Source organism: Mixophyes fleayi, chromosome 3 (genome assembly GCF_038048845.1).
Source record: "Mixophyes fleayi isolate aMixFle1 chromosome 3, aMixFle1.hap1, whole genome shotgun sequence".
Taxonomy (NCBI): domain Eukaryota; kingdom Metazoa; phylum Chordata; class Amphibia; order Anura; family Limnodynastidae; genus Mixophyes; species Mixophyes fleayi.
The window spans coordinates 29,871,548-29,885,132 of record NC_134404.1 but is presented as its reverse complement, the minus strand read 5'-3'; the positions used below and the strand labels follow the sequence as shown (position 1 = coordinate 29,885,132).

General features: G+C 38.6%; 1 protein-coding gene across 1 annotated transcript in view; it reads left to right on the top strand.

The window, feature by feature from the left end:
* Positions 1 to 13,585, top strand: part of LOC142143451 (cytochrome P450 2K4-like) — a 99,522-nt gene that overhangs the window by 63,110 nt on the left and 22,827 nt on the right. Inside the window, exon 7 of the mRNA XM_075201301.1 lies at positions 280 to 456. Coding sequence (XP_075057402.1) covers positions 280 to 456 — 177 coding nt within the window. The remainder of the gene's footprint in view (positions 1 to 279; positions 457 to 13,585) is intronic.

Genomic DNA, 13,585 nt, shown 5'->3' with positions numbered 1-13,585 from the left:
AGCCATAAAATTGGAGGACCAGTCAACATCCTTTTGGGTTCTGACCCTTTCAACCTATCACACATAGCATATTGTTCTTATTATATGTGTATTTCACTATTTTAATATGATATAATAAATATTATATTAAGATACTACTTCTACCAGCGCTCATCTGTTTGTTAGAATGTATATGAAATATTTAAATACAAATCACTGCATTTCATTTGTCACCATTTCGTATTTCACATAAAACTCTATATTTAAACTGATTGTGTTTTATTTTATTTTCATTTTAAGCTGTACAATAGTTATCCCTCGGTGATAGGCTGGCTGCCTGGGAGTCACAGAAAAATTTTAAAAAACAGAAACGAGTTGCAGAAATTTATAAGAGCAACATTTACAAAACAGAAGAAAGAACTGGACATAAATGATCAGAGGAATCTTATTGAGTCATTCCTTGCCAAGCAACAAGAGGTATGTATTGAATTTAAGTGCATGTATATACATGTATGTTATGTCCATAAAAACACATGTACCCATGTAAGGATAGAATTCAGTAAAATCAGTGAGGCAATCAAGTATTAGTTTTTTTTTTGTTTGTTTATTAACTCTTGTGAGGTTGTTTTGTTGTTTTCCCTATAGACATAATCATAATACTCATTTTATTTATTATTGAATTATTATTTAACGATGGTTAGAGCTGCAGCAATAACAGACAAATCATTCTCATGTGCTGTGGCGTTTGTGTTGGACCAGGAACACTGAGAGTCCAATTCTCCTGGTGTAGTGAACAACATTTTGAGGTCAAATGCAGAATGAGGCGAATATTTTGTTAAATAATTTGTTTTCAATTTTGCTGTTAGTAAGGCACTTGGGGTCTGGTGCAGAGTTGCCCTGAAATCATAAGCATGTTTGCATTAATAAAAAAAAAAACAGTTGTGATCATATGCCAAGAGGCAAGTATCTTAAGATGTGTACTGGTCTGCAACAGTCATATTATTATTATTATTTTGTATTAGGTGTGTTGGCAGAGATGAGGTTGAAGATGTAGCAGAGAGGATTGGCACCTGCCCCTGACCACCTACAAATAATACAACATTATCAGGCCCATATACATCTTTGTCCCAGTCTGTGTAATTCCACATACATTGTACATGGCTTATGGTCAAACAAACCTGCCTGCCAATCCAGGCACAAACAGATTTAGGTGGTAAAATCATGCAAATCTGCATGTGCCTACTTCTGAGCATGTGCAGAGTGATTTCATGTAATATGCAAATTGGTACGGTACATCAGCACCTTAATGACAAGGCTTTTAATTATCAGAAATATATTCAATGTGGCTGTGTAAGAGGCTGGACGGTTTAAGACTTGGTCTGAACGTGCAGTATGGCGTGCATTTGTAGTGGATATGTCTGGATAGCTATATTTCACATGATATGAGACAGGACTAATGTCTTGTCAGAGTTCCCCTAAGGGATTTGCATTACACAGATGCCTGCCCCATGACAGTGCCAGGCATGGACATTTAAGAAACAAGTATATTGCTCAGTGCCTTAAATTGATAAGTCCCTGTTACTGCTGGCTGATGCGGAGCTATCAGTGCTAAGCTAGACAAGACGGCAGACATAACGAGCCTCACTCTTCCACTCCAACGAGGGATAAAGCACTAGGTTTAGGTAGGTAAAATACACTCATCTGAGGTACCGGTTTACATAACTGGAGTCTGTAAGGGTGTAAGCCTTGGCTCATTAAACCCTCCCCATCCTCTAGACACTTCTTTTACAAAGAACATGGTCTGACGTTGCTAACGTTTTCTGATGTTGTACAGCAAACATGTGCATGAGGTAGGAATTTGTTGGACCTGTTTGCGGTGCATGGCCTGTGTTTGTGAACCCATGAGCCGGTCTGTTAGACTACTGTCCAATTGTCACACAATTGCATCATGCTACAACATTGTCTGACATAAGTCAGTTGCACATGTAGAGAGGTCCAGAGGATATCTTTGGTGGCACATCCAACCTCTCTGTTACAATAACTATTCAAAACAATCTTGGGCCAAAAAAACCGTCTAACTCTAAAAGCTTTCACTTTGTAACATAAGTGACCCTGGACATTTTTTTTTATGAATTCCCATGCTTGAAAGAACACTACTTTTTATTTTTTATTTTCCCTTTTTTTTCTAATAAATACTAAGAGATGCATTTTTTAAATCAAGTATTTTTATTGGTATTTTAAAGCATCACAAGTGCAGCCCAAACACAGGTTGTGCAAAAAAAAAAAAAGGAACAGATGAAAAATCAGAGTAATTAAATTAACACACCAAACATCGCACCACTGTCCAAATAGACATGTTGTTTACAAAAAAGGAAAGTCTGTCAATACATGTGCAGAAATACGGAAGCATCCATAACAGTGATGGGATTGAGAACATTATAATAAATGTCATGGGTGCTCGCCGACTCCGTCATCTACACTCAACCTGCTCATGGAGGCCAAAGCATAAGGAGGGTCAAACCACCTACCTTAGATACTTTACAATTTCGTTAGGGCGAGTAAACAAATCTTTCATGGCCTATCATGGTATTGACCAATGAAATCCAGTTATGAATCGCCGGACTATGCAGACCTTAGCCATCATAAATAAATATAGTATGTATGGTTGTGTAACTTTATTCGTCATATGCTTTAGGTGTAACCCAAAAAGGCAAGTGGCTGGTGACTGTAAGAAAATTAAAATACCTGTTTTTATAAACAGCGAGTGACTTTAAGCCAGAAGGCATGGATTGTGGGGCATTCCCAAAGGAAGTGCCAAAGGGTCCCAGATTCAGTCCTTTTTGGGCAACTAGTAGTATGAACGGAACCAAATTTCACTAAGCATAGAGAAGTTTACTCTCTGTGTAAAATATACACTTGAATCTGCTGAAGCCTTAAGGAGGCAGTAGAGCTACTAAGAGTGATACCCCTGTCCTTCTCATTAATAGGACCCAAATCTGTTTCCCATTGTATTCTTAAATGCAGAAGATCATTGGCAGTAGATTCACACAGAAGGTAGAAGTAGACATAGAAGATTAGCCCGTTATATCTAAGAAGTTGAATCAGCTTTTTAAAGGGGTCTCCAGAAAGGTTGACATTCCCTTGTCAAATTGTGACATAGTTGCAGATATGAGAAAAACATTTACAGGGGAATATTAAAAGTCCACTCGCAGTTGCTCAAAGGATTTAAAGACATAATTTCTAATCATAAAAACATACAAATCTATGATAATAATAATAATAATAATAATAATAATATGCGTAAAGTTGACCTACAGCTGTCACCCCATGTAAGGACCAAAGAGAATTACACTCCACTGAAAACAATTCTTTAAGCATAGGTAGTACCCCATAAAGGAGTGCATGGATATATTTCACTATTTCTTGGTAGTTGTCCATATTTTCACATTTTGTAGCAAAAATAGAGATGCACAATTAGTAATTTTAAAATAAAAAGGAAAAAGGAGCGCTTGGTAAAACACTTAATTGATATTTATTAAAAAAGTACACACATTAATAAGTGTAAAGTGAATATGGCCATATACACCCTCAGGTCAGATAATAATAAATAAAACAATAATGTAAGATCAAATATCATGTATCTCCCTAAAGGAGAATATAGAGCTTACAGTAGCGCTAAACAGATGACAAGGCTTTTTCAAAAGTTAATCTCTGGTAGTGAATAAAGTCAAAGATGTGACAATACATATAAATGGTTGCAAGATATTAGATTGAATCAATCTGCGGTACTTCCAACACGTGGAGAGGGGAGATATTGGTGAATTCCCCCTCGTAGTGAATCCGATATACTGTTGCCAGTTGCCAATGATATAATGAGCACAGCTACGTGTACATAAAATGCTGTCAGTAAAATGTTCAGCGCAGTTTGATGTGCGGAAAATACTGAATAATTCCAAGTGCAGATAACCAAATATAAATTCCAGTGCTGTAAAGTACCTTATAACGGTGTCCAGTCTAGTCTTAATATCCAGCTTCTGGAGTCGACAGAGGTAAAGAACTGATTTGGATTTGCGCCAAGTCCGTAGTCCTCAAAACTGTAAGCGCTAGTGTAGAATCTTAACACAGATGCCAAATGGATTAAAGTATAAGCTCATATGGAACAGCTTGACGCATTTCTCGGCACAAGTGCCATTTTCTCAGAAGCAAGTCCAAACTCGAGTTAGTATTTATTACATCAGGCCGATATCGGATCATCCAGTTAGCCCATTCATTCTTAAGCTATCATGTGACCTTCAGAGCCTGCAGGTGAAATCGTTAGGCTTATTTATGGACATCCGACATTTTATTAAATAATGGTCTCTGTTCGCAGATGGTATCCATAGTCCAGTATAGTATAGGCAGCAAGCCATTATTAGAATGAATATTCAAGTAAACAACAAATATATACATATAATGCAACATATAATATTTCCTCTAGAAATTTTTCTAGAACCATAATAAAGAAAAATTGATTCAAACTCCCTGTAACTATCATTAAAATGATCCTTATCATAATAAGCAATGTAAATAATAATAATATATATAAACAAAATCACTTAGACTAAAATTATATTCAATAAACATAAAATATTTTAATATAACGTGGGCTCTCCAAACTCGGGAGTCTTAAAAGGTCTCCCATCCTAACATAGACCCAATAGAGCCTTGCTTAACTTCCTGAGTCAGACTGTTCAATATCAGTATAGCTAAACACAAATGTAATGAAAGCATATAAAAAAAACATAAATATCTATTCAGCTGATAACTTCAAACCGACAGAGAACATAGAGGAGATCATATAATCTACTGTCTTATTAAATGGCAGCATAGATAAGTTAAATAAAATTCAATATGGCTCAGGCTCTCAAATCTTGGGATACTGACAAGACCTCCCATCCTGGTGTTAACCCAGGGGAGTCCTACTTAGCTACCAAAATCAGACTGTTTATTTAAATCATATTCAGTACTCAACTGTGAATCTAAAAATATGTGATGATTAAATGATCTGCTGCATGTAAACCAATAATAGAATAGTACTCAGAGAAAATTAATCAATAGAAACATACTAATATACAAGTAGAGTATCTTAAACCAGTATAAGGGTTTGCACATATAAAAATATACGAATGACAATCGCCATAAACATATTTCAAGATATATAATTGAAGGGTTATTTAGAAGTTAGTAGGTTATATACAATCATTTAAACCACATGGTGATAAAGACTTTAACCTAAAGATCCAGTAAGCTTCTCTTCTACATAATAGATTAAATCTGTCACCTCCTCTATTTGTAATATCAATTTGTTCAATAGCTCTAACCAATAGGCCTCTTAAATTAGTACCTTGACACAAATTCACATGTGCTGATAGAGTATGAGTTCTTACATTCTTCAATATATTCCAGCGGTGTTCTAAGAAACGCACGGCTAGGAACCTTATAGTGCGGCCAACATATTGCATTCCGCACTTGCAATTAATCATATAGATTACATATGTTGATTGCCAGTCTAAAGTCTTCTCAATCGAAAATCTTTCACCTGAGATAAAGGATTTGAATTCTGTAGTTTTATGGTCTGCATATCTACATGAAATACATCTTAATTTGCCGCATCTAAAATAACCCTTACTTCTACTCAGCAATCTCTCAGCATGAGAAACCTTAACAGGAAAAGATAACACATTATTGCTTTTATAATAACTGGGCGCTGTTAGAAGCCTTGGAGGCCACGGGCACTGCCACGACTCTTCTCTGGCCCCGCCTGGCTTCCCGGTCGTCAAGGAGATGGCTACTTCTTGCAGTTGGTCCGACTGTTGCCAGGGCAACAGCTGGACGCCTAAACAACAGTGCTTCCGCCCTGGCTATTCGGCGCTGCCGGGTGCGCCTCTGCAAGCCTGCGGGTTAATTAAGTTTGGCACTATTAGTTGGTCTCCTCCTGATTGTTATTAACAGGGCAAGCCCTGATTGGCCAGTGTTAGTATTTAAGGCAGGGAGGGAATCTTCGGGATGGATTAAAGCGGATCCAATCTGTCCCCAGCCCAAGTCCTGGCTGGTCAAAGATGGTCCAGGAATTATCCCAGCGTCAGTCCGCTCAAGAGGAAATCTCTATAATACCAAAATCCATTTTCTGGAAAAGTTGGAGTTGTCATATATCCAAGACGACGCGAGTCGTCTTTATCAAGAGTCTTGATAAAGACGACTCGCGTCAAAAGTCTTGATAAAGTTCCGTGCTGGAACAAAACGCTTGAGGAGTATGCAGGTTCATTGATCATGACCTAAGTGTAAGTACTGATGTGCTTTGTACTAGTACAATAAAGTTTTATGATATTAATTTCATGCTCTGGCCTCCTTTTGGGTTTGCCTTACGGACCAGAGCAATTTCATTAGGGAGTGATATTCCGTCTGGCGGCACATATTAGGCGGTATATTTTTTCCTTTGGGGACATTATCCATTATTGCACAGCGTCGTCTTGGATATATGACAGCTCCAACGATTCCAGAAAACATATTTCGGTATTATACTACTGCCGGAAAACCAGTTTCAAGATGTTACGATATATATGAGTGACTTATACCGGAAAGGATATTGAGCTCAACAATAACCATTTTAGAGGAGTATATGTGTGAATATGCATATTTACAAAGTCTCTCCAACATTTTTGTGAATGCTATTTACAATGGCTTTTATCATTTTCATGTGTTGATGTAAATAGAGCATATTATTACTCATACACCTTACATCGTGTGCACCATTGCATACATTTTTATCATATTTTATTTTTATTATCTATTATTATTATTATTATTTTTTATGGTTGTTTATGTGTTGCTCTTCATGGTCTGGCACTGAGCGCTGTAGGATTGAATTGTTCATATGCAGTATTGAGATTTTGGGAGAGTTTCCCCAAATGCTGCTCGTGACAGGTTGATTGTGATTATTGGATTAGAGCACTTATCCCTGTACTCATCTGCGGGCTTTGAAGCAAGCCCGGCTCTCTGCAGAGGAGTACTGTGCTGAATTCTGTTGGTGGTCGACTGACAGCGAATGGAATGACCCAGCGTTATGCAGACAGTTTCGCTTAGGGCTGTCAGAGCAGATCAAGGTCTCTCTGGTGTAGTACCCTTCTCCAACCTCTCTGGAGACCCTCATGCAGCTCGCCATCAAGATTGACAGGAGAATCACGGAGAGGAAGGCGGAAAAAGAGACACTTTCTCTTCCTTCTGCTTGTATTCCCATCTCTGCAGACATTGAGGAGCCCATGCAGCTAGGGGCATACCGTCTCTCTTCTGAGGAAAAGGACAGAAGACGGTCACAAGGCCTCTGCCTTTACTATGGCACCAAAGGTCACTTCTCCCTCTCTTGCCCCAACAAACCGGGAAAAGAGCATGCCTAGGGAATGAAGGGAAGGTTCACCTAAGTATTCAAATTATTTCCCCAAAAAATGCTGTTTTGGTTCCCACGCAGGTCACCTTTGGTGCCTGTTCCGTGGCCCTCTCGGCCTTCATTGACAGTGGAGCTGCTGGCAACTGCCTAGATATCGGGTTCGCCCGCTCTAATGGGATTCCTACAGTACAGCTCAAATCCGCAATTACAGTTTGTGGCTTAGATGGTAGTCCATTACCTGGCGCAAGATTATTTGGGAGACCCCCTTGCTGCAAATAAACGTGGGAGTTCTTCATTCCGAGTCCCTGACATTCTTTCTCATAGACTGTCCATCTGTTCCCTTGATTCTGGGCCATCCCTGGCTTTCCTTTCATAACCCTGTTGTGGATTGGATTGAAGGAGAAATTATTCAGTGGAGCCCTTATTGTTCACAGCCCTGCTTGACCTTACCCCTCCGGATTCTGCAATCAGTTACTGATCAGCTTCCCTCTCAATATCATGAGTTCTGGGATGTGTTCTCTAAAAAAAGCTGCTGACTCTCTACCACCTCATCGTGACTTCGACTGTGCCATTGAGCTAATTCCTGGTTCCAGACTACCTAAGGGGTGCTTGTATTCTCTGTCCAGTCCTGAGACCAAGGCCATGCAGACTTATATTGAGGAAAATCTTGAAAAAGGGTTCATCAGGCCATCTAAATCTCTGGTAGGAGCCAGATGCTTCTTCGTGTCAAAAAAAGATGGTGGATTGAGGCCCTGTATTGACTACAGAGGATTAAACCAAATCACAGTCAAGAACCCCTAACTTCTTCTTCTCATCTCTGTACTATTCGATCAGCTAAGGGGTGCTACTGTCTTCGCCAAAATCGTTCTTCGTGGAGCGTACAACCTCATTTGCATCAATGAGGGAATGAATGGAAGACGGCATTCAACACACACTGTGGTCAATACGAATATCTGGTCATGCCGTTTGGTCTTAGCAATGCACCTGCAGTATTTCAAGACCTACTTAATGAAGTTCTCCGTGAATTTCTCGACCACTTTGTGGTTGTTTACATGGATGACATCCTGATTTACTCTCAGTCGCTGTCTGTGCATCGGGGTCATGTCAAACAGGTTCTCCAGAAACTTCGGGAACATCATCTCTTTGCCAAGTTGGAAAATGTGAGTTTGAGGTTTTATCATTTTGTTGTAGTTTCAATTAATGATCTAAAAGGCTAGATCTATCGAGCCTTGAGACCTCTTCATATGCCTTATTTAAAATATGACAGGGATAACCCAACAAATGATTTGCAGAGTTTGGCCGAATGTATTTCGAATTCCTCTTTTCTAGAACAATGCCTCCTTATATGGAGGAATTGGCCCTTAGGTATGTTGACCTTCCACGACCTATAGTGGCTGCTATTTAAGTGTAAAAGACTGCAAGTATCCACATCTTTGGATTCATTTTCAATGACCACTAGCTTTTGATGAATTTTTAAGGTGATATCTAGATAGTTGATACTGGAACAGTGACTGCTGGTGAACCTTAAACCAAATTGGTTGGAATTCAGATGGGCAGCAAACCCATAAATAGGCTGCGGGTCCCCGTCCCAGACAAACAGAAACTTATCAATATAACGACCATAGAGGACCAGGTTTGCCCCAAAAGCAGAATCCCACACATACTGCTCTTCAAAGAGACCAATGTAGAGATTCGTATAACTCGGGGTGAACCTGGTCCCCATGGCCGTACCCAACACTTGCAGATAGAAAACAGAATCAAATACAAAATAATTATAAAGACTAAATTTGATCGATGATAGCAAAAATTTGCAGAGTAATGATCAAGTTGTTCCTGATATCAAGATAAAACATTACTGCATCTAGGAATAGATGGTGTGGAATATTAGAATAGAATGCCACCACATCACAAGTGAGAAAGTGATAGGATGACTTCCAAGACAGACCATGTACCATCTTGAGAAAACTTGTGGTGTCTTTGATATGGGATCTCAATGTTGAGACAATCGGTTGGAGATAAGAATCCACCAAAAAGGACAGATTGCAGGTCAGAGACCCAATGCAAAGATTATAGGTCTGCCGGGTGGCTTAAAATCAGTGTTATGTATCTTGGGCAGATGGTAATAGGTGGGAACCACAAGAAATTGGTTATATAGAAATCCAAAGACTTCTTTTGAAATGGCACCCTCCAAGAGCGCATCATCTAGTAGACATCTTAATTGTGGTTGATATGTCAAAGTAGGGTCACTGCCTAACTTCATATAAAATTGAGTGTCCTTCAATTGTCTCATGGCTTCATTAAAATAATCAGATCTATCTTGGACCACTAGACCCCCCTTTATCAGCTGGTTTTATTATAATGGTAACATCAGCAATCAAATTAGTAAGAGCCTTCCTTTCGGGGGGTGTTAGGTTGTCTCTTATGCGCTCCTACATTGATCTTTCACACAGCTCCCTAAAGTCCTCCATAGTTTTCCTATAGAAGCTCTTTATCAGGGGTCCCTTTTTTTATTTTTTCTTAAACTTCCCCATTTATTAATCTTATTATCATTTTCATGAAAACTTTCCATTGATTCAAAGGACTTCAATGATTTCTGAATTTTATCAATCTCAAGTTGTATAGATTCCACCTTAGTGTCCATATATTTAGTCCAAAGAGAAAGGGGAAAAGGTTGATGACCTAAATAAGCACTCCAGGTACATGTAAATAATAGGTTAATACATATTGTTTTTATTGGAATGCACTAAAAATGATACGTATAGGTATACCACACAAGTAAAGAAGCAAAATATAAAAAAAAATTAAGTGTTGAAAAGCATAGAATTAAAAATGGATTGACCCTGAGGTAGAGCCGATCAAAATCTGTATAACACTTCCAAAGGGAAGGTAACCGATAGAGATCTCTTGTGGGAATATGCACAACACAGGTTAGTCCATATATATCAGATGGAATGGTAAGAATCGTGCACATTCTGCATGGTGACAATGTATCACTTATATGGCACTTAGTATTTGTGTTGTGTTTAATATGAACTGTAGATGGCAGTATTGCCTAATTTATTCCCCCACAGTGTTGATCCAATAAAGAGTCTTCCTTCAGAGTACCGTATATATCTTAATACATGATAGAGATTCATAAACCACGAGTCCTGTATGATGTATCAGGAAATTACCAGGTATATAATTGTTTTTGTTCTCATATATACGCGCCTGTTTGGGCTAATGAGTTATAGCTCTAGATATTCTGCCATAGTACATTTTGGGTAAAAATTCCTAAGACTTTCAAATAGTCTTTCCTTAATAGTCATGTACACTAATGGTTAATATGGCATTCAGGGTATTAGATGTTACTAAGAAACTTGTATACAGCAATTGATCTCTTGGATAGTATTAGTCTCCTTACAATAGCGCTGGATCGCTAGTGATATATCCCCATATAGTCTTCCAATAGGATATTATGATGGGATAACAGGTATAATAGCGCTAATATATATTATTAGAAAGAATCTCATTATCAGTTTGTTTAGTTTACATTAGCGGCAAAACGGCGCGACCAGCCCTGCCCACTTCCGGGTCTGACGTCACTCAACGTGACGTCGCCCATGTATCCCAGGAATCCAGTGAGGGTGAATAATAACCTGTATACACCACGTGATAGAGATTTTTCACTCCCCTGTAGGGTGTGCACTTACAAGATTCCACCTTTAAGCCACACAAATCAATAGGTAGACATGGATATCTTCCTCAAATCTCATCCTCTCATTAGATCTCCTCAGAGTTGATGCTCGGAAGAAAGGATGAAGGCAATGATAATAGTGCATTATCTTCCATAAAACAAATTTATTAAACACCATTTGTTTTATGGAAGATAATGCACTATTATCATTGCCTTCATCCTTTCTTCCGAGCATCAACTCTGAGGAGATCTAATGAGAGGATGAGATTTGAGGAAGATATCCATGTCTACCTATCACTGGATTCCTGGGATACCCCATAATTTAGAGCATAATCATATGATACATGTTACGCTATGATATGCTTTTTTTCTTTTCTTTATATATATGACCACACTTATGGAGAGGAGATATCAGAAATTTCAAAATCCATCTTTTTTGTGATTAACGTTTGGAACATGTGGAGGACATAAATCAAGTTTGAAAGAGGACATATACATCTTATTAGTCCTTTGTATTAATTCCCTGTGTAGGTTGTGAAAGTCAGGATCAGAAAACCAGAATTTGAGGTGGGCCAGCTGAGAAACATAATATTAAATTCTCAAGTTGGAGAGAGTGAGACAACCCGTGGATCTGGATCTGTATAGGGCTTAATTTGAGCTCAGCTCTATTCCACACCCCAGACCAGGGAAGTGAGGTATTGTTCTATTCTACAGAATACAGAGAGTGGGACAAAAATCAGGGATTGTTGAATCAAATAAACTTTTGTTGTTGCACCATCTGATAGAATAAATTGATTCTACCAGACACAGAGAGTGATACCTTCTGCCATGTATGTATCAGCTCATTACACTTATTATATTCTCATACATTTCATTTTACCTTTATGCATATCTAGGTTAACTATAGTTACCATTCACTCTGACTGTACAGTAATAAACAATACTAGGTAATACAGAAAAAGAGGTAAGATGGCCCTTCTCGCAAGCTTACAATCTATAGGGAAATGGGATTTGGATACATGAGGTTAAGTGCTACATATTGCATTTCGGTCACAAATTTAATGGGATTAGTATGACATAATATCCAGTCACATAGCAATGTTGGTCAGGGGGTCAGAAGGTTGTTTTTCTGTGTGAATTGTGCAAATGGTGGTAATAGGGTAACCTAGTGAGGTTAAGAGGGTGGTTGAGTAATATTATATGCTTGCCTGAAGAGGTGAGTTTTCAGAGAAGGCTTGAAGGTTTATAGACCAGAGGAAAGTCTTATTGTGCAAGGGAGGGAATTTGATTGAGTGGGTGCAGCTCGAATAAAGTCCTGTAAACGGGAATGGGAGCATGTAATGAGAGTGCATGAGAGAGGTAGATCTTGTGCAGAATGGAGATGTCGACTTGGGAGATATTTTGAGACAAGTGAGGAGATATATGTTGGTGCAGTTTTGTTGATGGCCTTGTAGGATAGTAGAAGTATTTTATATTGGATACGGTAATAATCAAGCAACCAATGTAGAGACTGACAGAGTGGTTTAGCCAAAGAAGAACAATTTGCAAGGAAAATCAATCCAGTCGCTGCTTGAAAAGTAGATTGTAGGGGTGAGAGTCTGTTTCGAGGAAGACCAGTAAGAAGGGAATTGGAATAATCAATGCAGGAGGTAAGTGCATGAATTAGGTTTTTGCAGTGTCTTATGTAAGATATCTGAGTTTTCTGGAAATGTTTTTTAAGTGTATGCAATATGATCTAAATATAGAGTTGATGTGGGGAACAAAGGAAAGTTCTGATTTAAGGATTACACCTAGGCAGCGAGCTTGTGGGGTGGGATTTAAGGTCATGTTGTCAACAGAAATAGAAATGTCAGGTAGGCAAATTTTGTTGGTGGGTGGAAATATTATTAATTATGTTTTTGAAAGGTTGAGATTGAGTTGGCAAGAGGACATCCATTATGAAATGGCAGAAAGACAGTCAATAATGAAGGACAACACAGATGGCGAGAGATTAAGAGAGCATAGATAAATTTGTGTATATTGAAATCCTAGAGAAGTGGTATAGATATAGAACAGCAGAGGACCTAGTACTGAGCCTTGTGATACTCCAACTGATAAAGGAAACAGAGATGGATCCAGAGAAATTAACACTGAAAGAGTGATTAGAAAGGTAGGATGAGAACTAGGATAGGACAGTGTCTTGAAGACATTAGGATTGCAGCGTTTGTATGAGAAGGAAGTGGTCAACAGTGTCAATGCAGCAGGGATATCCAGAGCCAGAAGAGAATAATAGCCTTTAGTTTTAGCAGTGATCAAATTAGTGACAACCTTAGTTAATGCAGTATCTGTGGAGTGTCGAGAACGAAAGCCTGACTAAAGAGGATCCAATAGGTTGTTTGAGGAAAGGTAGCGTGTGAATCGAGTGTAGGCAAGTCTCTCTAGAAGCTTGGAGGGGCATGGGAGCTAAGAGAAGGGTCGATAATTTGAGAAGGAGTTTGGGTCAGAATTATGTTTTTTTTGAATAGGAG